Source organism: Colletes gigas, unplaced genomic scaffold, assembly GCF_013123115.1.
Source record: "Colletes gigas isolate AHSC1104 unplaced genomic scaffold, ASM1312311v1 Colletes_gigas_Sc00017, whole genome shotgun sequence".
Taxonomy (NCBI): domain Eukaryota; kingdom Metazoa; phylum Arthropoda; class Insecta; order Hymenoptera; family Colletidae; genus Colletes; species Colletes gigas.
This window is the reverse complement of record NW_025106646.1, coordinates 2,310,604-2,337,894: the sequence shown is the minus strand read 5'-3', so window position 1 is coordinate 2,337,894 and position 27,291 is coordinate 2,310,604. Positions and strand designations below refer to the sequence as shown.

At 38.0% G+C, this 27,291-nt stretch overlaps 1 protein-coding gene across 3 annotated transcripts in view; it reads left to right on the top strand.

The window, feature by feature from the left end:
• The first annotated feature begins 5,893 nt into the window (after positions 1 to 5,893).
• LOC122400345 (proto-oncogene tyrosine-protein kinase ROS) overlaps positions 5,894 to 27,291 on the top strand; it is a 37,765-nt gene continuing 16,367 nt past the window's right edge. For all 3 annotated transcript variants that reach the window (XM_043401757.1, XM_043401755.1, XM_043401754.1), the window contains exons 1-2: positions 5,894 to 6,697; positions 19,284 to 19,343. In XM_043401757.1, the coding sequence (XP_043257692.1) occupies positions 6,545 to 6,697; positions 19,284 to 19,343 (213 nt within the window). In that variant the 5' untranslated portion in view covers positions 5,894 to 6,544. The remainder of the gene's footprint in view (positions 6,698 to 19,283; positions 19,344 to 27,291) is intronic.

The window sequence follows — 27,291 nt, the reverse complement described above, 5'->3', positions numbered from 1 at the left end:
ACTTTGGTAAACAATACCACTCAAAATATAAATGGCAATGGGAATAGTTTCATATAATATATGTATGTAGGCTTAGCAGCGAATTAATCATGATGTTCATCCTCAAAAAACACAAAGAAAAAATATTGAATAGTACACTTTGTCAAGAACAGAGTTATGTGAATAAAAAAATAAATGGCATATAATAACAATAATAAATTCAACTACATATTGAACGAATTAAAAACGTATCAAGAGAGTATGCTTGTCGATATTCCTCCACATTTCCATAGTTTGAAAAATCTATTACAACAAGCTATGATACATTTATGGTCATTAGTATCAGTTTATAACGAGAAAGAATGAGCTGTAACTAGGTAAGTATTAAACTGACTAGTAAATGTTTATTTACTAGTATAGGTGTTATTTACGATGTAATGTTAGAAACAATCGGATTGTAATTAATTTCCAACAAAGATAATAATTATCTTCGGTAAGTATTAAAAACTATACGGATTGGTGAAACTGAACTTTGTGCTTCTGACACTTACACGTTTTATTAATTGTTAATTATTGTTTTAATCTTAAATGTTTCTTTAGCGTGCAAGGCAATGCACAAGTTGGCAACGCGAAACAGAATCATATAGATATCCAATCGTATAATTATTACAAAGGTCACTATGACACGAATCGTTTTCGAGAATTCTTTCGTTGCATCATTTATTGTTAACACATGACGTTTGCATGCAATGTAGAGAAGTAATAATTTATAACTAGATTTCTGTGTTTGATAATTACCTTTGTACTACATACGTGCCGCGTATAAACACAGTGGGATTTGTATAGATCTGTGAATGATGGGATCTACAAATTAATTGCGTTGCTGGAGAAAAGCCCCAAATAACAAAATTTTATTCGACATTTTCGATCAATTTTTATATGTAGAATCGCTTCGTTCTTAATTGTATCGCCCAATACAAGATCTTACAATGTTATCGTTACCATAGAAATTAAAAAATGGCTGACCTAAGGTAAAATGTAGGTGCACGTTGTGGCCGGAATATGAGCACCAAAAATGATATACATTATTTACAATTATTCGAAAAATGTATAAAAATTAGTTGTGTAGCTGATCCTCGTTACTTTTTGAGTAGTTTTAACTAATTTATATAATTTTGGTCCTCAACCAGAACGCGTAGTCATATTTACCTTAGGTCAGTCGTTCATGAATTCATAAGGTAACAATAACATTGTTAAATCTTGTACTACGTTTTGCAATAACAAAAACAGTCGAAAACCTTCTTTATTTACTGGTATATATATTTCTACCAATTTTACAAGAGAATAAACTATGAAATTTCAAATTTTCGTTCTTTTCCTAATCGTTTTCTCGTCCCCTCGTTTAACGTATGGTGTGTTCAATCTAAATTAGCTATCCACCCGCACCCCGCATATCCAAGCACCGTGCACGGACGGACAAACCGACATTACATTTACGATTGACGCGGGGCGCATTCCTCCTCTTTGATACACTTTATTGGCCTAATAGAGCCGAATTGTTGGTGTATCGTGTAAAGCAGGGTAAGACCTGGACTATCTGTCTAGACGTCTTACACAAAAGGTCCTCCTTTGTGCGACGATTACGTTGTATGCAAAACAAACGACGAACCACGAGCACGTGTGAATTGGGTCGTTTGGTATTCATTATGAAACATCGTCTTCCTAATTAATTTACCAATAAATCTGGCCTCACTGTAACAAAGTAATAATCGCTGCTTTCAGATCACTATCTTGTCTCCTCGCTTTCGTTTCATTAATAGGCGTGTCGCGCGAATTACGACACAGTTTGTTAACAAACTTTACGATATCGAAACAAACAAGGAAAGTTTGATTGTTCGAGACGCACCAGTTGTATACATTAAAAAAATACACAAACAGGAAGAGGAATTTTTTGCTATTTATTACTGTCGTTAAGCAAAGGATAAATAAATTCTTACTTAATTATTTGTTTATTTAACGCAACTTTAAATAGTATTTTCGATTATGAACTATTACTTCTAAACATTATGTAGAAATATAAGAGATATCTAGAAGTTGATCTTAATATGTTTTCGATCTATTTTTTAATACAAAATTTCCACCTTGTGGATTCTATAATCGATTGCGAGATATTCTGCGTTATTAGATATTTTTTAATACAAATATCTTGCTTGTTTCGATTAACGCCAATCTCCTAATATTTATTAATCGATCGTTATATGATAGATCAGTATTCAGTTTATTTGTTGACTTAAAAATCACTGAGCCACTGTTTACACCTCGTAAAACTAAACTCGCTCTAATCGCGCCGCGGAGTAGGCCCGCTCCGCGTCCAGCTGCGGAATAATGTCAACTTTCTCGTTCAGCACGAGCGTAGAATTAGCTGGCTAGGACAGATTAAGGATGTAACGTTTGTTGTAGGCGCATAGATCACGATGATGACCCGTAACGAGTACGTGTCGAGCGACAGGGCGATCATATGGGTACGAGGTACACCAAACAGGAGTGATCCGAGTGAGCGAGTGACTGAGTGAGTTGGAGGTCGGAGGAGTATATTGGCCATTTCCGCAGGAAGCCCTAGGTAACCTGTAACCGCCATTGAGGTTGGAGCTAACGTGCCACAGATCGCTGTCGTTTCATAACAACCCGTTCTGAATTCGCTTGCCTATAATCTCCACGCTTTAATCGATTGATCTTCGCTTTTCAACGTCGAACCCCAAACTAGCTCCTCGTCTGCAATCTGCTGACAAGAATGCTCGACGATCGATGGTAGTAACGTAACAATGATTTTTAATTAGAATGCAAACAACGGACGAGTCTCAACCAAGGTACTTGCCAGAGTATTGGGTCTTAGGTAGTCACAGACTTGGGACCAATATTGGGGACCAGAGCAAGATACAGTTAACGCTCTATTGTAGTGTTCTCCAAAATGGAGGGCTCTTTCCCTCGTTAAGTATTTCGTCACTAATGTTTAACAAATGTTGATTGTTAGTTACTTATATATCTACTGATTAATTAATATTGAATCAGGCGAATTTAATTTTCATTTCTTTTTCTGCCAAAATAAAATGCTCAATGATCTGTGCCAGTATACTAATGAACGATAAAAATAATGTAGAAATTTGTAACGATACCAAAATGGCGTGCTCTACAAACACACAAAAGTGGTTAATTCAAGAAATAAAACAGAGAAGATGAAGAAAAGGAGAATAATAAAAGTTGATAATATTTAAAAAAAAGAATTGCGAGAGATAGATACGTCGTTAGGTTTGAAGAGAATGGCAGAAATTCTTCTAAACCGCGATACTGGGTGGTGGTACTCTGTGCTACATGCGTGACGTACCTAAGGAAAGAATTCCAGCAGCTTCTGGGACTGGTGAAGACAAGAAATGCGGAAAAGGATAGATAAAGATAAGGTCATGTCGTGGCTGTGGTATTTCACGCTGGCGTCAAAAGGATGCACTCGGCAAATGAAATTTCATTTTCAAAACGCTCGATGTCTATATCGGGGCAAGTTCTCCAGCACGGAGAATGACAAGAAAATGTTTACAAGTCGAAACTCGCGACAATAACGCATACGAAGGTAAACCGATGTCCCCATTGATCCGATAGATATGCGCGGAGTCGAAGAATGGACTTCTATCGGGTCATCGGGAAGAAAGAGCCGATGCGTGGCTCCACGACTGACAATGGTACCACAAATAATACCGACTGGCTCTTGTCTCGTTCGCAGATTTAATCTGTCGAAATGAGTCACCGTTTCGACTCGATCACGGTTAGAAAGGGCTGAGGAATAGTATTAAACGCACAATTGTGTTTTTATGAATCGGACGCGTCCAGAAACTATCAGGTCGCGCCACGCGAAGTTGACGATACTCGATCAATTGTAGTATTCATCGCGGATAATAAAGTAAACATGAGTTCTTACAAACTGTTCGTGAAATTCGTGCAATTAATTTGAAAGTGACTTATTTTTCTTCCAACGTTTTGCCATAAAACCGACGGCGTGGTTTGTTTCTTTTAATAAATGTTTATAATAGATATGCCCACAGTAGTTACCAAAACAAAATAATAGTTTTATTTTTACTTCTTGTACTTAGTATTACTTAGTCACATATAACACGACATTGTTTTAGAAATGTAAGAAATGTAATGATAAGTATTGTGTTATGGGTAAAATTGACTGTATGTAATATTTTTTTAAACACCCTGAAACCAGAGAGCGAAAATTCTGGTTCTCTTCCCGGAGGAGTACGAACTGGTCCTCCGTTGACATTGCCATCCTTTTTAAGCACACTGTCAATAGAACAACGTTCTTTCTCGAGGGTGTCAAAATGATGCGTGTGTACAGAAATTTTTAGAGACGATGCATTCTTCCCTGAAATGTCAATATAGGAAGTATTTGTTCGAAGCTCGGCTTTGGATTTGCTTTGTGCTATCCGACTGTAATATGCGGCTCGACCTAACGCAAGAGAAGAGGGTAGTTGACTTAACGAAGTGATCTCCAGCCGGCACGTAATTTAAATTCAATTCGACGTTCCGACATTTATTTGTTTGTGTTTTACAGGGAGACTCGAAAAATCGTTTCGAAGAGCTTTCGGTGTATCCTCCTATGTTTTAAACATTTTCTTTGGATAAAAAATGTCTTCTTCGTGACTTTAAGTTGCTCGGAGTTGAATAAATGTAATTGGTTTAAAGAATTACAATATGTACGTTCATTTTAATAATTGGAATTATATTTATTGACTTATCATCTCTAGTGTAAAACACATTTCAAATTGTGAATTAATATTTCATGTTGTGTATATATTTATTTATTTGTTCTTAAATATTGGACAAAATTTCGAGTTTCTTTCATATGCAACAGCACAGATGAAATGTTATTATGCTTGTTATTAAAGTGTCATGTTCAACCTTAATGTGCTTATTTATTTCTAAACCTAAAATCAATTTAAAAGTGATTCAAAACCTAAAGTCAAACCTTAATAAAATACTTTAACGTATATTTAAAAGATAAAAGCTAGTGATGGTTGTACTGTATGTCTTGCCAATATATTTTCAAGTCCTTAAGATTGATGAGGCTTACCCCATTTTAAATAAATACCAAATTTTGGTATCAGGCTTCATGAAAAATATCGAAAGTTTCGAGTAATCCTTATTCGATGATCAGGGACTGTACACGAAGAGAATTTTTTACTAAAAATTATCCTATTTTTTAGGTTTTACTGGTGTAAAAATATTACTAAAAATTAAATTCTACAAGTAATAAATACTCAACTCATGTCGAACTTGCTCAACTCGAGGGTATTTTTTACTTCATTTTCCATTGAAATATTTACTCGATAATTCAATCCCTCTGCAACTTTTCAAATGTACACTATTTAATTTTATTTAACACGTTGCACTGCCAGTTTACCATGTTTGGAGGTGTTCTCGACGTTTGTTCAAATAATATTACTTAAATTTTATAAATTTTACAAGAACTGATATCGCGTTAGTTAAAGTATTGGAAAAGTATATCGTGTATCTCCGTTTGAACGACACCGGCAACGTGGACGGTCGGTTGAAACGGCACGTGCGAATGTATGAATGAAAGTTTACGAGGATAGTAAGAACAGGTCAATCTGCCAATTGACCATTGGTCGGACCTGCACGACCAGAAGGTTCTGATCGTTCCTCCCTTCTGTTCGTCTTTGGACGTCCACGAGCACGTCTGGGGCTCACGTGCACGCTCGAGCGGAGTACCTACCACCACCGTAGGGAATTGGTCAAGCGGAGTGCAACAGATAAGGGTGCCGATGGTGGGGGATAGTTGACTCTAGTGGCTATTCGGAGTCAGTTGCTCTTATGCTCGCCACACATTAACAACATACACGCCGGGCTCTTACTGCGCGCTGCCTCGTGACTCGAACGTCACAGGTGATTCGAAACAGTTTCAATTTTTATTGCTCCCGTCCGCGTCGAATTAAAACACGCCAGTGAACGTCCTCTGTGAAATCGAATTGTTTCGATCTCGCCTGCATTGACATTCGTGGATTATTTCAGTGACAATCGTGCGAGGCACCGAACGTTGGTGTACATTTAATTTTTAGTTGTCCCTCGATCAGAGTCGGGAAACTTGGATATCCTTGCAAAGGCAGTCAAGACGAGCTCATTTCGATGGAAAATATTTTCACGTTGTCTTCTGCAGGAAGTCTGGACCGCCTCGTATATTCTTCAAGAAGCGTCGCCGTGTGATCCTCGACGGAAGAAGGCAATCTACTTGTCTGACTCTTGATGTGATCGTTTAGTGTGCGATTCTAGTGGCTGTGCTAGACGTTCCTGTTCGAAGAACAGTACAAAGAAAAGTCGAGGATCGATGTGCAGGAATGTGGAAAAAAGAGATCTAATCCGTGATCGGAATCCTCTTCCAGAGTCGCGGAGGTTGTCGGGATCGAGAGAACAATGACGACCGACAGTTGAACGTTTCTCGCAAAAATATCACGGAGGGTGATCAAGGGTTGGCTTCAGGGGGGTTTTGAATATTATGTTAGCAACGGGATTATGTGTGTTCCTGAAGGTGCTGGCGTTGGCGGGAAGCGTCGCGGCGCTTCTGCCGGAAGACTTCGAGGATCGCGCTGCTCCTGCCAATTTGCAAGAAGAATGCGCCTCGAAGTGCCCCGATCTCGACTTGAATCAGGTATTTTCATCATCAAAAACCATCTATTATTCTTCACCGTCTCTTCTTTTCAATACGTCAACATTGAGCGTGATGAGGATCTTGTAAACAAATTATGTTTCATATTTATTCCATTTTTACTATATGGTCATCGTTACTGACTATGACAGCGTAGAACATATCCATTAGAGATGCAAACTCTTTTACCAAGAATGCGAACAGGATGAATCACTTGTTAACCCTCAACAGCAATTGTGCAAAAATTTATAGTACAGAGAAATATTTGACATAATTCTTGGACATTCTCTAGTTACATATACATACATTAGTCAAAGGTATTTGTAAAACAGTAGTTTTGTCTTTCCGTTTACCAAGTTTCCAGCAACGAATCACGTTCGCGATTCGCTGGGAACAAGGTACCTGTTGCGTGGCCAACGCGAGCGTCCTCGTGCCGATTTAGTTTGACAAGGTGACAGGTTATTTATTGTAATTGGTCCCCCGATAAGACCGTGCTTCAATCTCTTACCGATTATTGCGGGCAGAACTCTGAAACATTTTTTTATATAGAACGTTTTCGTGACCTTTATCGGTCCCCGCGATTACACTTTGTATTATTGCACGCTCTTGTTATGAAAGTGATGATAGATAAAAGTCGCCGGAGATTATTGCGCGTCCGTTTAGCCGGGAATTTAATAAAAATGGCCGTGCGACGCGAGCCGGTCGCTAAATCGCCCGTGAAATTTGCGCCACTTTTTTCCGGTCGTGTTTTCCCGGTTGTCGCGCGGCGAACTTTGCTTACGGGCAATAAATAATCGCAATCGCCGGGAAAATTTCTTTATCGCGGCGATTCTTTGCGCGAATGGGTCAACGGAACTCGAAACGAATCAGAAATCGCGCCTCACGGCCGTTCGATAGCCTTTTTTTCGCGGGAGGTGTCGATCGGTTTCGTTTGTCGTTTTAATTTGCGCGCGTCAATCGTCGTCGCGACGCGCACCGTTCCGAATTTCGCGCACGATCTCGTCGATCGGGTCCATCGATGATCCCTCGCGAGGATTATGTAATTGTACGCGAAAAAAGAAGCCATCAATTCCCTCGGAACCGCGAGTACTCGGAGCAACGCGAGCGTGGCACAAAAATGGCTCCGCGCGAAGGACGTATCAATTTAAGTCCACTCTCCATCCCGACTGTACCATTCATTAATTAACTTAACTACACGACGGCGCATCATCGCAGTCTATAAGCATGGTCTCGAGGATGGAAGACGGGTCGTAACGGATACAGGAGTTTCTGGTCGGTTTTTTTCTACTTTTTCTTTTCGCTGAAACATCGATCGCTCTCGCCAGGTGGTCGCTAAATTTTGAGACGTTGCTTCCGTTGACTCTGAGCGACACAGTGGTTATAGACTATCATCTAGTTTAACGATGGTTGAGACTGGCGATTCTCCTTAGTTTTCTATTTAGAAAATAATTAAGAGCCAGCGGTATCGTTGCATATGTTTTTTGCTGTTCCTTCGACTCCCACAGAGCGAACGAGACGATTGAAAGGATGCATCAGGAGAGATGAACGGAATAAAAGGCGGTCTGAAGAAATGATTAAACCGATACTTTCGTGGAGAGTCAAATTGATAATTGGTAGCAATTTCGTTCGCGCCAATTGCCGATGGCTCTGATTACGAGCTTTTTACGTCGCGTTTGGTCGCACGCACCAGAGAATCAGCCGTTGGTACAAGTCCCGTATGTCCAGTTAATAGAATTCTTCGAGTTCTGACAAAAAAAAAAAGTAGGTTATTTTAATTTCTACACGCTATTATCGTCGTTAGGTTCTCCTCGGACCGATGAATTTCAATTATTTCGAAGGGGGAGCAGATAAAAGAAAACGCAGTCCCGAGAAATCAACTTCTCGCCCTCTTATCTTCCCTTCGAACGTTTTCCCTTTAATCACGAGTTCTTTCCTCGCGTTTGCCAGGGATTTCGAAAGCCGAGGATCGACGAAATATCGTGGAAGATAAGAGGCATCGATCGGGGAAAGAATCGGACGCGGAAAAAACGCGAGATAATTTATAAAAGTCGTCGGGAAAAGAATTTGTGTTTACAACGTACAAACGGCGCCCATGTTATTTACTAAACACGAGTACTAGCTAAGCCCCTTATCGTATCTCGAGGTGATGCCTAGGATGACCTTACTATGCTTGCATAATCGCGATCGTGAGCTTTCTAAACTACGTTTCGAACTGCCTCACGATTTTGACACTGGCGATGATTTATCGTACCGCGGCGAGAGGAGATCCGACTCGGATTTAGTTGGCATCCGAGAGGTAAATGCACCGCCGGTTGACATTTAAAACAGCCTCGCGGGTTCAACCGAGGCACCCGGCACCATTTTCTATCGACCTCGCGAGAAATAAATTGTACTAGAACCAGTGGCGGATCTAGATTTATCGGGACAAGCTGATCACTTTGCGGGGCCTTTTTCTTCTTTGAAATAAATTACAATTCAACGATAAACTTATGACTATAAAGAGCTTAGAATATAGCAAATTCAACGGATAAAAGACAGTATTACAGAAAAATTACGTATACGCAATCTTATAAAAATTTTACAAAAAGAAAACATCTGTGAGAATTTGATGTAAAATTCTGCAAAAATCTTAAGTTAGGTACCCCCATAGAATGTTTCACAAGGACAAAAAACACGTATTAAAGTTTGCTAGATTTTACATGTAAGCTACAACGTCCATGTTTTTGTTTAAATAAAAAAATGATTGCAGTATATCGCGTATTCCAAAGGCGAAGAAAGTAAAATAAAAGAATGTCACTTGCATCATATCTCGACTACTTTGATCAATGTTTAAAAACATCTTGAGAAATTGATCGTCGGCAAAATGTAAACATTATACAATCTCTAAATCCAGTGGTTGCACTCGTTGATTAAAGATACATAAAGCATTCTAACCTTTTATTAAATACACAAGTAAAAATACATGGAAAATGTATTTTAATTTCGTTTGCTCGCGTTGTTTGGAACGAGCATTCGAAACATTTCGACGTGTTTATGTTTCCTCCCGTCCATTGTTATTAATATTTGCTTATCTGTTTTCGTTTTATTTATCATTTTTATTGCACAGCGAAAAAAACATACAAACGTACATACGGATACACAAATGAAATTCGATGTAGCGTGGAAAAGAGGCGGGGTGCAGCTAAAAACTGTTTCTAAATCTAACCTCGATACAAAGTTCCTTATCAATATGAAGCTATAAAAACGCGTAACCCGGCTTCCCCATAATTTTTCATGCATGATGCAATTTTACGACCTCTATATTATTGAATTTGGTAAACTATATAGACTTATATGAGCCTCTTATGAGATACAAGAGGGCAAAGTTAATTCAACTGCTTTTAATGTGTAAACTCATTATGAGTGTTGTTTTGCATTACAAGGGAAGAATCCCGTGAAATAAACTTCTTTTATTGCAATCTCATCATGAACACCTGTAAGATGCAGAATAATAATTGTTCATGTAATAAAACCTTCTTTATTATAAGAATACTTCCTAGTTCTCGCTTCTAAAGCAATATGGTCGACTCAACGCGAACAAAGTACGTATTGGTTTATAGAAATCTTAGTGACAAAAATTAGCGGTTGTGAAACTCCTTATGAAAAACATTTATTATTTTATCTTTATTTTCGAATTAGCTTTCTTTTATTAAAATAATATATGATAACTAAAATCAACATGCTGCAAGTCTCTTGCGATGTTTATGAGATCGAAGTTATTCAGATAATACTTCGTATGTTTATTGTGGATAATATCATTTTGCATTGAAAATTCTAAGATTTATGCAACGTGTTACAGATAAAACGTTGTGTACGTTTAATTTGCTTTTCGAAATTTTCCTCCAGATAAGAATTTTTTCCACCTTTGAGACAGTGACCCACCTTTGATATGAACGAAAACATTTGATATATCGCCACGAGCGGACCAATCGGGAGACTTTGACTGCAGCTACGCGCTTCCCAGAGTTGGAGGCTGAAATTCCTCAATTCCGTCGACGCCGTTGAGTTTTTCGCTTTAATTGGAAAATAATTACTTAAACGGCGCGTGTAATGGATCCCCTCCCACGCATTAACCTACATACGATTTCATTCTACGCGACCGAGCGTAACTCGTACCTATAAGGATTCGAATCTGTCGGCGAACTTTGCGAGAATTCTGTTCTCGTGCCGCACGAAACTACGTAGAATCCGCAGGATTGCACGCCGTGCAATATTATATGTGTAACCGTACACAATGAACTTCCTGCTGGCCACATCCTCTCACCTACAACGAGAGCCTCGTGAATTGCTACGGGTTCACCTCGCAGCGTGTGCATCGATAATCGTGCGAAACTCGAAATCGCCAACGAATCCAAGATCCCATACACCAGTGCTTTGCAAACTGTTTTAAATCCACCCATCCCTTCAAAAATAAACAGAGCATTTCTGTGCTAAAAATTTAAATATATTTGTAAATCAAACACTTACAAATTAAATTAGAAAGTGGTTTACAAACTATTTTAATCCATTTTCAGCCCCCCTCTCCCTCAACAAAAAAGAAAGAGAGAAATTCTGTGATAAAAATTTAAAAATATTTTTGTACAAATAAGACACAAAATATATTTCCAGCAACGCACGATGGATCCCCCCATCGAAAAGAAAAATAAGAATAAAAATCATTGCTAAGTTCGACCTCGTTTCATTCTGATATCATTGAACAAACTTAAAAATATATCTACGAATTTATTTCTATGTACAGACCCGGTTTTTGTGAACTGCGAATACGTTTAATTTCGTTGAAATAAATACTACGTTTCACGCGTTACGTTCGATTCGAGAGACCATGTATTTTGCATTTTTAATTTGAGAATAATTGTCGGAAAATTACGAGCTATTACGCGCGCGAGTGAACGCTGCGCAGACGGTGATCGAGGTAATCGGAGTCGTTACGAGATACTGTTATTAATTTCAGTTACCAAAAAGAAAAAATCGCTATCGTGGACGAAACGAAATCGCGAACGAACGATTCGAGTAATCGGGACAGTCGACGGACAGATTTAGTTATTGGATCCAGACTCGATTATCGGAGATTCCGTTGGACTTAATCACGCGGACTGGGAAGATGCCGCGGAGCAAAAGAAACGCAGAAGATTTCACAGACGAAGAGGTTAATGATTGACGGCGATTCGCGAAACGAAATTCATGAAGGACGAGGCGATTCCGTCGATTGAATGATAGTCTAGCTTCACGGACTGTTTAACCGGTCAATCGTCACGTTAGGAATACAATAACAAATTGCTTTTGAAATATACATCTAATCAAAGCAAAGATTTACTCCGAAATGTAAATATATTTTTATAAATATTTTATATATATTTTTTAATCTTATCGAACTATAATTTGGGGCCTCTTCGATGAAACCTAATAAATCAATCTGAAATTGTTAGGGATTAATACGTCACAATATTTTTCTATGCTTAAATACTGTTTTTATCGAAGTAGATATATTAAAGTTTTGAAATTAATACCAATATAATTAAGAAATATGACTTAGAGAGATTAGTCTTAAACTTTTTCACTTAACGTTTTGATGCGTGTGGTTTCAAGTTATCTTCAAAAAGAAATAGCATACAATTATATAACCTGCACAACAGAACAATATAACTTCTATTGTGACATTTGGTAGATTCTATAATTTCATAATTCTAGAGATTTTTCGAAACTTTACGAGCGGAAACGTTAAATGGAAAAGCTTGTTCAAAACTACCCCATTAGCCAATATTTCATTTTCATCGATAGTTGGAGTATTTTAAAATTGAATTCTAGCTCGTCTGAATTTTGTTTAGTCAGGCACGTATACGGGCGAGGCCCCCATCCATTAAGAATTGGTGAATTCGGGGGAATTTCGTTTTCAAAAGGCGACGTTGACTTTCTCACACGATCAACGACCGCGGTGATCTATTATACGAAGACAGAATTAAGGGTGAAGAGTTCGATTCGGAAGATCGATACGTAGAATATAATAATTTTGTTCGTAATCGTTAAATACCGTGTGTAATATGTGTGCAATTCCACGACTGACGTTGGCGCTAATCCCTCGAACTTCGAACTGCAAACAAATCCTGGGAACCCGGGTTTCGGCGCCTTTACATGACGTCATATCAATTAAAACGTATGCACGTTACAAGCACACATACGCGCCATCAGGAGTCGTACGCGGTAGTTTGAAGATGGTAACGAGTGGCAGCTGATGGCGGTTATTTTTAATTTATCCCATGGTCTTCAAGGTAATGAACGAAATTAATTGGCGACTGCGCGTCCGAGCGCTTAGAACCAGCCTTGACAAACCGTCCTTATAGTCGTTGAAATCTAAAAGTGCTACAATATCTTCTCACAGCTTGAGTGTCTATCGAATAATAATAACATTGGCAAAACATTACTTTTTTCAAGAAATTAGTTTTGTAGAATTGACAGGGGTCGAATATCCCCAGATGACACTTGGAGTAACTCTTCCAGTAAACATAAAATAGAATAGTCTTCCAATAAATAGTACCATTGTATGCATTCCATTTTTTTTTAAGCATTTAAGGTTGAGTTTGAAATCTTTGGATTAGATTCATAATATTTGAAGAAATTAATAAATGGAAAAAGGGTTGTTCTGATGAGGCAAATATGGATGCAAGTAATTGTATTACTTTTAAGCTAGCTTTTATATAACACTTTAATTGCATTCAAATATATGTAACGTGATTTTACAGTACTCAACTGCTTCGAAACTTTCGAATAGTAGTGCACGTTGTTATATGTGAATATAACAATTAAAATAAAATTTTGTTGTAGGTCAATACGACCCTGCATTTCAAACCATCCGCCATTCGAGGGTTGACGAGTAACTGATAAGAACTCGTTACATTATATTTTATTATTCGAAATCTGTATTCAGATAAGAATTATTCCCAACTCTATTTGGTAAATCCAGACTCGAGAAATATCCACGAGGATTACGCAACGCGCTGAAACGTGGAAATGCTTTTCCATCATGGACGACGCGATGGAAGATACTTCCTGTTCTTGGGGGCTAACTAGTGCAAACTGAACCACGCGAGGCGATGTGTATCTTTTTAATTCGCCGCGTAACACGAGAATAATTGGCGCGACTCGCGGACCAGCTCGATGTTTGCGCGCAGCGAAACGCTGAAACGACGACTGCGTCGCGTTTTAAACAGCCACGAAGAGAGGCGCTGTTAAGGTGTTTGCCAAAGACAAACCTCAAACTTCAAAGGTAGATGTTCCATCCCAGTGGACACCGTCCGGTGTATATTCAACACCGTGCGACCACGGCTCGTTCGAGACCGCACAAACCAAATCTGATACCCTCTGCCATCAACTTCAACCAATGTTGCACGCGAAAGCTTTGAATGTGTCAAACGTCTAGGAAGTCACATTATTTCAAGACAGGTGTTCCTAAATTGTCAACGAGTCACGTATTATAATTTTTTACATGTAATTAATTTTTTTTTCCACGCATAAATTCACATAATTGTTTCACATATTAAGAAGTATACACAGTAGTAGTGGTCTTTTGGTGTCAATGTTCAACACAAGTTATATTAAAATAAACATACAATATGGCGAACTAACAGCTCAATGTACTTTTTTCCCCTTTGGAAAAATCACTTTTTATTATTCTGCACAATTTTTAATTTAATTCATTTACGCTTAATGTCCTCAATTTTATAAACAAAAACATTTTTATCCTTCTTAACATTAAATCCATCTATAATTTCTAGTAAAAATTGTAAAAGATTTACTCGACTGGATTTTTGCATTATACAGTAAAATTCCAATTATCCGGCATAGTTAGGACTGGGGCAATGCCGGATAACTGGACTATACCTACATATGAAATGATAAAAATGAGGAATTGGTCCATTTTTATGGGTTTTCTTGTTATTTTACCGGATTAAGGAACAACTTTTCGAATATTTTTAGAATTTCTAAATATTCTCCATCAAAATACGTACTGTTTGTATTTTGAAACATTGAAACACTCTAATCCGTTTCTGAAATTACGATTTTTTATATGTATGAAATTTCGGGGAAACATTTCTGGCCTGAAATTATATTTCCGATAAGGAATTTTTTTCTCGAAAATGGTTATGATTTCGAGGGTATGTCTATTTATCAAAAATGATTGTAATTGACCCCCGCAACCGAAAATAATTTTTCCAGAACGATTTGAATTTTTCTTTTTTCAGGCACCTACCCCCTGTCCATTTTTCTTAAAAACTCGTTTTTGATTTTTAGTAATTTTGTTTGACGCTCTATAGAGAAGTTGTCTAATAATTTTTTGTAAGTACCCGTAGGCTCTACTTCAGAAAAAAATTTCCTATAAATCATTGTTGATACTGTGCTAGCACAGTACTTTCGAATATGAAAAGGAAACGTATTCTATTCCGCGTTAAAGCGTACGACTTGTTATTTAACAGACTCTTGGTATTGTGTAAACCTTGTCTTGTGGACATTTGGATTTAACGGACACTTCCTGCTCTAATTAGTCCTCTGAATCGAGGTTATACTGTGTTCCTTAGTCCTAAGTGCACGCGGTGATTGTTAACATGCCACGGGAGCACACGTGGAACGTAACAGGAAAAGAAGATTTTCATCGTTGCAAGATTTAGCTTCTCTAATTGGACACTATAACGGGAAGATTTATGACCTGAAAGCGAAGCCATCCCATTGTAAGGTATCTGAATATTGGGAGAATGAGAGCGTAGATGAAAGATTCAAAGGCAAATTGATCGACGAACTTAATCCTGTGGACTGGTAACCAAGAAGAATTGTATCTACGAAGTTAATACGAACACGGGTTATGTGTTTACATAATTGATCGATTTACTTATCTTACACATACATACAACATTCTTAACGATGTTGTTTAGTCTCAGGAAAAATAAGGTGATTACAATTAACTCTTGGGGAACACCGTATTGTTTATTTGTAGGAAATACTATTCCAATGTTGTTGGCTTCCAATTAGTTTGGATAATCGATGGTCTACCATATAAGTAACGTTTACGTAACATGTTTGGTACCGTCAGAACAGTTCGCACGTCTAATAATCGAAACGCTGATTACAAGTAACGACAAACGTGTAATCGGCGTCCTAAAATGGTAATAATCAGTAGAAACCTTGAGAATGAAGGGTGTCGATGAAAATCCGTCTTGCGTGCATCGTGTTGGGGGGACGACAGAGGCCAGTCATTATATCCAATCATCAACGTCACAGCGACTTGGAAGAGGGACGCAACAGTTGGCGAACGCTTTCGAGCGTGGCGAAGACGTTGAACACGACGGAAGGACATGCGGAAGGACGAGCAGGTACGCATTAGGCGATTACCTTAGATCAGATAAAACAGCTCTTTACAGGCTGATTTCCGTCTTGAGAACGACAGGTAACATCGTGCTCCTTTTAGTGGGAACGGAAGCAAGGACGAAGGTATGGCAATGAAACGAAGTGACTGTCTGAAAATGAACGCGATAATCGGGCCTCGAGAGCCATTGGAAACTTTCGAAAATTAACAATCTGCATCTGGTACTTCAGGACCCTAACAAATAGGTTCTCTAAAAATAAATGAAAAATGTTTCGAAAAAAACTAGGTACTGATATACGCTTCGGTATTTATGTCGACGAATCTTTGCTTTAAAATATTTAATTTTTTTTTCAAAGTTTGGTGCAAAATAATTTCTATTTTATAGGCAGAGATTTGTAATTATTATAAAATTTTTATATCGTTTTAGTTTACTTGGTAATTTACAATATGTTTTCGTCTGTAATATTTGTGTAAATTATTTGCGTTGTGATTAAGACAAGAGAACTACACAAGTCAGAGTGATTGAAAGTATACAAGAGAGGGATGCAAAAGAAATTAAAGAACAACTATCATTTCCAACCATTAAAGACACAAATTAAATCTCTAATAAACGAAGTTGAATTGTCAAAGAATATCACATTAAATCCACGTCATTTTGAATTTTTATAATATAACATAATGTCTGATTTCACTTCGAGTGATATTTCTAATGGCTAATTATAGGATATAGCTTATTAATTGTATATTGTTACTAAACTCACAGCTTGCTGTCACTGGGCAAGGCAATATCGACCGTGACTAAAACTAAGAAAAATAAAAAGCGATACGTCAAGCAGAAAAAAGAAGGAAGAACGTGATTAATACAATGTACAGAAGTACACGTGGAAATTGAGAACGAATTAGAAGTTCGAGTAGATTTATTCTGTCGTAGGAAAATGGATTATTATTGCGAATATCGTAGCGTGCGGACTGGCGATGTCGCAGGGGTACTCGCTTCATATAGTGTTGCAGTCCGTACGGTTTGATTAATCGGGTGCAAAGTTAAACGAGCATTCGTGTCGGAAGGCAAGGAACGGACAACGGAGATGTTTCCATAATAGAAAGAAGAGAAAGAAAAAAATTCATCGTAAAATTGATACATCCACGCTGAGTGGCGATAGTCGCGAAAACACTGCACCGTTTCTCCGGCTGTTGTTATCAGAGGACTCGTCACTCGTCGTGGCTGCTGTTGTTCGCGTGAAAACAGAGAACAGCGGTCCGGGTTAACGTTTTCTTACGCGAAACTGTCCAATTGTTATATTTTCCACACGGAGCATCTGGAAATATCTGGATATTCGATTTCATCTGTTTTTTAGTTTCTTCGGTTCTTAGAATTTGTCAGTTTAATTCCAAGGATGAAAGTAAATTCTCAATAATTAAATACATTTAGCAATATTAAGTTTTCTATCAATAATAAGTAAGTTTCCAAACTGGTTACCATTAAAAGCTACCATTTTATTTTGTAGTGGTTTATTATAATAGTCAACAGCATTCTAAGAAGCAAGTTCTAGTCCATATTATGACCCCAAATCATGAAAATGAAAGTTGCAATGAAATACTGGCTCTAGTCTTTTAGAGAATGCATGATGTTTATCGATCGTAGGCCATTTTTTAATATCAATTCTTGGCCCCCAAAACCCAACGTTTTTATTATCTGACCATTCTCAAAGCTAATCGATGCCTGCATTGGGCTTGTGAAATTAATTTTGTTAATTTTGTTGACTGCTTCTAGGCTTCGTGTTTGCAAACAGGTTGAAAAAAAAAATGTTGCTTGAATGGCGGCAACGGCACGGTCACGTAACGTGCAGGGGCCGTAGAAAATAAATTGAATCGCTTGCCAGCTTTAAAAGATAGTAAATTGTTTCATCCGGTTCAATTGATACCCCCGGTGTACCTAGCCTGTCGCGAATGAATCGCCAAATAATCGTGGCAGGTTCCTGATATCATTTCGGATAACGTTGTCGTTGCGCCGTTTGCACCTGTACGTTACGGCGCTTCCGGTACACAGGTGCACGTCCGGTTTTTAATGGAAACGTAAGCAAATTGGTCGAAGCAGAGGGAGGGAACGCGAGGAGTCGGTTGGATCGAGGGTTGCGAACAATTCGGTTGCCGATAACTAGGGTGTGAAACCACACGTACCTGCATGGGAATTTCGGGAGTTAGTTCCTATGCATGTTTAATTGTCTCATGTTTATTCAAGAACTCGGTGTCACCTGTCCCTACGTGAAATTAAATCAACGCGCGTGGAAACTGTCGCTTTCGTAGGTTTTATCGTCGACTACCATCGATGAGAAAATATTTTACACATTTCGTTGAGAATAGTCGTTTCTATGGAGCTGTTCAAATTTTTAATTATTGATTACTATTTATGAAATTTAAGGAAAGGTACAAATTTGTCCCCCAGGATTTTGAGAGTGATTATTTTTTTCCTGTAAAATTATTTTATTATCGTTGATAATGATATTTAGAATCTTATAATAAAGAAGTTTCACGTATATAATTCTCGGAGAAAATTAAATTTTCTATGAAAAAGCCAAACAAATATTTTCTCTATTTCTTCGAATAAAGACCAAATTAAACGAAGTCTTATTAAGTTAATTTAATTAATACAGTTTTTTAATAATCAGATGAAAGTAATTAAGAAACAATAACGATATCTCAACTGTCTAAGGGACTGCAATTGATAAATGAACCTAACTGCTCCAACCGCCTTTCAGACAGCTGTTGACGATAATGTGTTAATATATTAACTAACGAGAGAATCACATCTAATCTGAACTTATTGTATAAAATATTAAATGCATAATTCATTATAAAATCAGTTCAAACGTATCTGAAAGAAGAATTAGATATTTTCTGTCGTTCGTGTCTAGATATACTTATAGGTTCGAACATGTTGCAGGCATACTTCACAATTAATATTTCATAGTAACTGTTCATAGATTTTATAAGACTCGTTAATAATTTTGTTTTATGTCTAATGAACCTATAATAAATCAAATGCTGTCTCGTTGCTGTTTCACAGTTTCTGTGCCTACATCATAAAATTCAGTGCTAATTGCAAAGGTTTGTAGGGACTTGACTACCTGGATTTCCAAAGGTTAATTCTTTAATGACAACTGTAAATCCTAATACTGATAATTTGTGTTTTTGTTTTAGAATCGAACAGACGACTCGAGCTCCGAGGAGGGATGTGGCGTGAGATGCAAGGTCGACCAGGTGAGCATATTAAAAACTCTACCAGCGTTTGATTAATTTCAATAATCGGAGCTGTAAATCTATTCCACTAAAAGACTTGCAACGCGGATTTAAAGCAAGTTCTCCAAACAAATTGTTTTAGTCTAATAAATACTATTAGAATAATTTTTTGGAAACAAAATATTTTAATATTTACTCATTAATGTGAGTATTAATAGATGAGTAAATATTATATTGTATATATTTGCTAGTATTTCTAAAGAGGTTGGGGATTTGTTTCAAAGACCAACGAGATTCAAATTATTAAAATTGGCTGCGTGAAATGATATGTAAAATAAATTTGAAGTTGGATAAAACTGGTGACTCAGAATAAATAATTCCTTATTAAATCATTGTTTTATTATAATCAAAATTAATTGGAACCCAGCAATTTAAAGCGAATCTGGCAAGGGTCATACATTATGGCATCTAATCAGGAATGTGTAGGGTTAATTATAGAAACAAAACACAAGACACGATGATGATAAATTGCAATGTGATAAGTGTGACGTAAAATGAACAAAAACGTACAATATCGTGAAAGTTATGATCGCCAGCATTAAATTGTCTTCCGTGGGATTAGAACAAAAGCTTATTGTTAGATCTGTGGTTTCTATAATATTTGGAAGGCGCCCCTAATGAGAAAAAGAGAGAAATTCAATTTTACTGTCAATATATTAACAAAAGGTGTTTCTATATATTAAACATCTTCTTTTGCAAAATGTCCTTTCATGTAGGTTTTTTTTCAATATCAAGAAAACAGGTTGTATTTCACGATATTTGTGACTTTCACAAGATAATATAATATTATTTATTTCATACTTAATCTCTGTTCCCAAATATTTTTAGCACCGATAACACAAATGCCTCAATAAAGTGATACGAGTTTCGATACCGCTTGCTCTTCAATTATGTTATTTATTTCTTAAGCTACAACAAAAAATAAATGATCATTATATACCTGTTTAATTTCACTTTGTTTCTGCAAAGTTATTGCAAACAAACCAAGTGCACGAACACTGTTTTTACCTACTGTGTTTTTGAATATAACTAGAAAAATTGATTCTCAAGTTGAGATGTCGAGGAAAATAAAGGATAAGATTTATGAATCTCGGCAAGGTTACAAAACTACTCAAGCAAACGTTAAGTTATGTAGTTTACAATGGTAAGAAATCAAAATTTTAGTCTAACAGAATATTTACACTTTCGATTTCGCACTGAATGAGTTAAAGTAAACAATTCATAAAGGAGTACCGTGGGTGGTTCAGAGTAGAAGACCCCCTCCCCTGTAGAGCAAGTTCGTCCGGATACGTCGTGGAACCTTCATCAACGAATCGACTTATGGAGACCGATGCGGCTCAGGACGAGGATAATTCTCTCGTTGCAACGCGAATTTAAAGCAAGTTCGACGGGGAGCATCGTCGATCGTTTATTAACGTACGCGAACGTCGGAGACGAAAATAAAGGGATGCCGGTCCCCTGGCACAATGAAAGTACTTCCGCTGGTGTCCCCGGGGGCCCTGTTCGCTGGCTCGTCAGCCAGAGAGACGGTAAACGGCAAATAAAAACAAAGTCAGGTCATCCTCCGTCTCCCTTTCCCATTCACTCTCTCTCTTTCTCTCTCTCTTTGCCAAAGCGTAGGTACCCAATGAATGAATGAACGTGTATACGTATTACGCGTACGAATGAAAGAATGGCCGGGCTCGTACGGCTTCGTGACTTTAAATTGGATCGCGTACAAGTGCGGCCTATGGCGGATGTCGCCAAATTGCCGTGCGACTCCGGATTCGCTCTCTCCGTTTGCGCGTCTCTTTCCGCTTCTATGGCCCTCTTCGTCTCTCAGCCAGCCCCGTTCCGGAAGTCCGGACGAAAAACCGGGGAAATCGTCCTCGCGAGCCCGCCGTCATTTTCGCGACGATCGCTGTCACCATCCTCGCGCGTTTTCTCCATCAACTTTCAGCGTTTCCTCCACTCTTGGTCTCTGGTACCTTGAGACTGTATTAATATTTATTTAGAACAAAAACTTTACGGTCTTTGAATGAAATAGTTTGCATGGATCCAAATGGACCCGGTGTCTACTGGAATAAATACCAGAAATTACACATTTTCGGGTCTTTATTAGCTTCTACCATTATTTGCTTTGTGGTATCTTCGGCTCGTATTTAATACTTGACCTGTTGGTTTATTACCTGTGTGAAGGTCAGTTTATTGCCGCGAAACTGAGAACGATAGGCGAAGCTTGAACAGCACTTTCAACGCTGACCCAAGTGCTCAGTACTAATCGTTAGAAATTGACACTTCAGAACGATGGAACACGCCACGCATCTGCGCGAAGGAACAAATTGATCAGACCTTGCAGGAATCGCGAACGATCATTGGCACATTTTAGTGGATTGGCACAGTTTCGAACCAGAGATTACGGATTAACCGACGTTTCAAATTACCGGTAATTTGGTAAAATCAACACTGGTTTATTTACCATTATTTGTTATTGTCTTCGAAACTGTCAATATTAAACGTATAAGATAGTAAACATTGAAAAATATTTTGTTTACGCTATAAGTATATTTTATTGTGATTCAAAGAAATGCTGCAGAATAACTTAGACATTTGTCAATCTTTTATATTAAATTGAAGCGTTTAGTTTGTATTGGTATGTATGAGAAAGCATAGATTTACGTTGTAACAAAATTGAATCTTTGAAACCACAAAATTACCGTTATAATTTCTCTGTAAAAATTATATACATATTTCGTAAATCAGAGTCTTTTGCCTGTTTTTAAGTATTCAATAATGTAAATACCTTTTTGAATAGCTGCATCGTTCCTTTTCTTTCAGTATTTGTAGGGTAACTTGTACTTTCAACGATGTGTTTCCGTCTAATACTTGCGAAACTAAACTGGGACACTTGAATCGTGGGCACAATGATTACGTTTTCACGCTATGAATTACACCGATGATATAACATTGATGTTATAACTACTGACTTTAGACATCATGTAAACGGTGTTTTATGTCAAAGTTATAACATCTATGTTGTGACTTAAAATCGTTCGATGAACCGGCTTTGAGCTACAACATCGAAGATAAATGACGTATAAATGGATCGAGCATAGCGATTCCAATTATGTTAACTGTAATGTCATTATACGGGTTCACCATTTATTCAGAATACTTTAAGCATAAACATTTTTTAAATGTATTTCAATAAGCATGGAAATAAGTTTCTAATTCATAATTACCCTTTTGATTAACATAAATGTTATAACTTTACCATAAACAAGCGTATTCTCGTTATTTTATATAGGTACTGTAGAAAGTTCTCGCTTTAGTTGAAAGTTGTTAAGCTATTTCAATAATAAATTACAGTATAACGAGGCAGAGCAAAGTATCATGAATTAGAAGACAGAAGCATGTTACAGAAATATTTCGTTTATCACACCAAGTAATACTCCTCTACCTATAAACAAGAACAGTAAAAAAATAATTGTCTAACAATTGCATTTACCAAAATTAACCATTTTCTACCATTGTACTTTGCTTCAGATTTAACGATCATTATCCTCGACTCAAGTAACAAAAAACATTTTATCAATGATTTTTTTTACGCTTATAGGATAATTGTTAATTTTTAGTCTTTGACTGTAATTCTAAACAGATTCTTTCGAAACACAGAAAGGAAAGTGTTGACGAAACGGAGAAAGGACCCCCACCGCGACCGGAAGGATATCCAGCAACGCGTGTCTCCAGGGTAGGAAACGAGCCTCCCTAATTAGTGCCACGAAAAGGACAAAGGGCCCTACGATACACTTAATTATCGTTTGTCTTTGAAACAGAAAGGAACGCGATCATCGAACCGCCGCCCATTCTCGTGCCGCGGATATCAGTTTTGCGTTCGCCAGAGGCAGGCGTTGTGTGTTTTATACAGTTCCCGTGACACGAGGTTGTTGCGTGCTGGTTGAAAAGCCTCGAATACCACGGCTCGGTGCGTGAATTGCGCTTAAAACGATTTCCTCCCTCGCCTCGTTTCACGGTTCGTACGTTCCAGCAACGCGCGCGAGTAACGGTTAGTCGACGAACGGCACAATTTAAGAGGAAGATGCTCTACTTTTTGCTAAACGCAACCCTAATTGCCTTCCTCTGCAAATTCAACGGTTTTGGTAGGGGGGTTTGTTGTTAAATTCCGGAGCTTATCCACTCGTTCAACGCGTCTATAACAGCCACACAGAGGCAAATATTAACGCGATAATGGGCTCATTTTGCACTTTACACGGTTATCATATAATGAAAATCGCGTGCTGAAGAATGCACATTTATAAATCCAGAGGAAATAAAGGTATATCATGATCAAATTATTATTTGAGTCAATTTAATGAAAATAGATATGGGTCAAACTTTTATCTTGATATATAACTGTAAAAATAAAAGTCACATATACCACAACGACCAAATACAAATTTAACCGTTCGATAAAAGAAACTATTCGTCATTTATTATTCGGATAAAATTGTATCTGTATCTGGAAACGACACGTCACGTATAACGTACGAAAATATTCATTCTTCGTATCGGGTACATCCGTGTATTAATTTTTATTATAGCCGGTAGTATTTTTGTGTACATTCGTTGCAAAGGCAGTTCGGCTTTGATGCCTCTTCCGGTAATTTCACGGCTCGATAGCGGCGAACCGATATTTCTGGAATTTCCTTTGCACGAAATATTACGTGCCTGCACAGGCATCGAATAAATAGTATAACATGGCGACGCTACTTCGTATCCGGGAGACCAATTACCGTCTCTCGACAGGAACGTGGAACTTCAGAATCTTAAGTGCACGTGTAAACTATGGACGAGATTCTGACGAAAGCAAGTCGTTTGCAGACTGACTCCAGACGTTCGAGTATGCTTGTAAAGTGGCGGACCACCGACAGCGAAGATATCCATGACAAATGCTGCTACTCGACATTAGCTACCAGAATCGTTCTTGCAAACGAAAATTCAAAGACCACCCTATTCCTGTGCGTTCACCCAGAGGCGAATTTAAAAGGGTTCCAAAGAGGGGATGACAACTAAAAAGTTGGTCAAAATGAGCTACGCTGATTCTTTCGAATCTAACATTCTTAAGTAAATAATATTGTGCTTTACAAGATATCAATTCTTCGTCTTAACTTCGTAACTATGCACAATTAAAAAAAAAGTGATTCGAGTAAATGTTATTGTGTTTGATAAAATTATTCAAATAACAAAAGAATAATACTGCCTTCCATTAAAGAAAATTCTAGGGGCACCCTCTTTCTTCCTAAGAGAGTATAAAAATAATTTCTTGTACATGAATTGATTAGACCCCTTGGGCAATGTAATTAAAAAAACACGAAGTCGGTTCGTAACATATTATTTGAACGACATAGTATATTTGCATATGTGTCTTATGGGTATACTATTATGATGATATTTTACATTCAGAACTTGTCTGGAGCTGCTTAAAAAAAGATCAATTAGCGAACCCCAACCGGATGTAGTCTCTAAATTCCAGGTTCGAAAGAGTTAATGAAGATGGACGTCGTTAAAAATTTGTAAAAAAAATAGAAGAATGTATTCCCCCTCCCCATCGATCAATCAAAAATTTATCAGCCGATTTGACAAACGTTGAACGATCACCAAAATATTTTCGACCACTTTCAATGACGGTGCTCGTCTCGATTATTTAATTGTTAGATCTTCCTCTAAACTTTTTAAGATCCGTCGTTGGGCTGACCGATAAACGGGCAGAATTTATGATACGAGGCCCAAAACCCGGAAAATTAATGAATATATGAGCGTGTGCAGCCGACGTTGTCCTTTCGAGACGTCTCATCATTCATGTCTCGTGCTCTTCGGGCGGAGCAACTGCAATCAGTGAACGGGGTTAAAGCGAAACGAGGAGAGAACGGATAGATCCTCATCCGTGGTAGGATGAAGATCTACGATCTACGGGGAGCCGAGTAGAGCGAGGGCCTGACTGGGGCGTAATGTGTGTTGAGGTTTTAATGAGGAAGTGAGAAATTAGCGGGCGCAGCGTCGAGCCATACGTCGGCCATTTTCCACCGTCTGATAGTTTTGTCAACCCCTATTACGAGGCCCGATCGTAAAAAAGAACAACAGATCCGCCATTTAATGAGCCGCCACGAATTCTGTCAATTGTCGGGCGAATCGTTTCACGAACGCTGCGTTTCGTACGAGTTAATTGAAAGAGAAGATTCAGCCTGATACGGGTGAATTAATAATCACGTGGAAAATAATTAATTGAGACGTTAAAAATTATCGTCGACTCGGTCGTTAGAGAAGTCGTTTTAACGGTTGATAAGTGCTCCTTCGACGCTTCTCGCGCGCGTTAAATTCCTTTCATTTTTTATTTCTCTTCTTTAAGATTGATAAGGCAAGAGAAACGAGCGTCGTATTTTTAACGCTGCCGCGTCCAAACAAACGCCTGCTTTTTACGAACCCGATCGTTCGCGGTTTCTCGTTCCGCGTTCGATACGTCGTTTCTCTGTTTTTCGATACTGCGCCGTAAACGTTAATAATTGTCGCGTCGTGCGCGTTTAGAACGCTTTTGAAGTGCCGTCATAAAACCGAACTGCCACCAAATGTTTATTAATAACGTTTATCTAGCGTCGGAGGTCCCTTTCCTTCGAGACTTTTCATTCGAGCTGACCTATGTGATACCCTCGAATACCACCGTACGCGTAATACGTACACACGTTACGAATATCGTAGAATGGCGCGAAACAAATGTAACGCAAGGCTTACGATGTTTCGCTAGATGTTTTCCATATTTTACGTTTAGGTTATCGGACGCCTAGGCGGATAAATTTAATAATATTTGGGTCGTTACTAGATCCAAACAGTTTCTTGCTAAACGTTCTCGACTATATTCTTTTTAATTTAAATTTGTTTCGTAAGAAATATGCCCACGAATTACTTCCGATGTTTTAACTAATCGGTACAAGCATTAATACGCATCGTAAGAAATACAAGCAATTTCATGAGAAATCGTGTTTGTCATTCTTTTAATTTCGTTACATTCTTATAACGAATTTAATTTGTAAAATTTTGAGTTAAAATTGTTGTTTATTCCAAGTATTCTTTTGTTAAAATTTTTATAAACAGTGGTGCATTGTAGGAGGCCAGCAAAAAATTTAGAAAAAGCATCTAATTATTCCACAACCGGTTTCTATTTACTTACATAACGATTGACGAAGGTTCTACTGTATTTGTTCCGAGTATTTCAGTCCCTTTATTGCTTTAAAGCGATGGAAAATAATTTAGAAGCATTGCGTCTCTATAAGCACGGGTTGGAAGCGTAAATTGAAGCAGTTGACGCAGGTGCGCCATTAATCCCGGTTGAATTAAGTTTTCCGTGGCGCGATTATTATTATAAAATGTCGGGAAGAGTGTCATTCATGTGCGGCGCCTCTCGAACGCACCACAGTGTCGATCATCTCCACAATTGATAAATGGCTCTCTCGTATCTCGAGATTCGACGCTGAAATAGAGATTCAGCTACGCGCAAAATAATAACGAAGGCCTCGCGTTCACCATTTGAAGACGATTAAACGACAATTATCGGCCATTGGAAAGGAAATTAGAATGAAACATATGGCTGAATCGGAATGCCAGGAAATGTACTCGAAAAGAGAGAGTTGCAGCTGACGACGAAACGTCCCAGTCGTGGACTATTACAAACTATGCTCTTCCTGAAGTCCTTGAGCCAGCCGAGCACGCCAAATCACTTTTGTGTATTTACGTTTCGCGTTGCGAGCGAGCATGTTTTTCTTCCAAGGCGCTCTTAAGCAACGACAAGACTATTACTGTTTTCTCCCTTTCGCGTTTGGCTACCGGATTTCTTGTTTATTCAGAGACGATAGACGATCCCAGCGCTTTTTTGAACGAC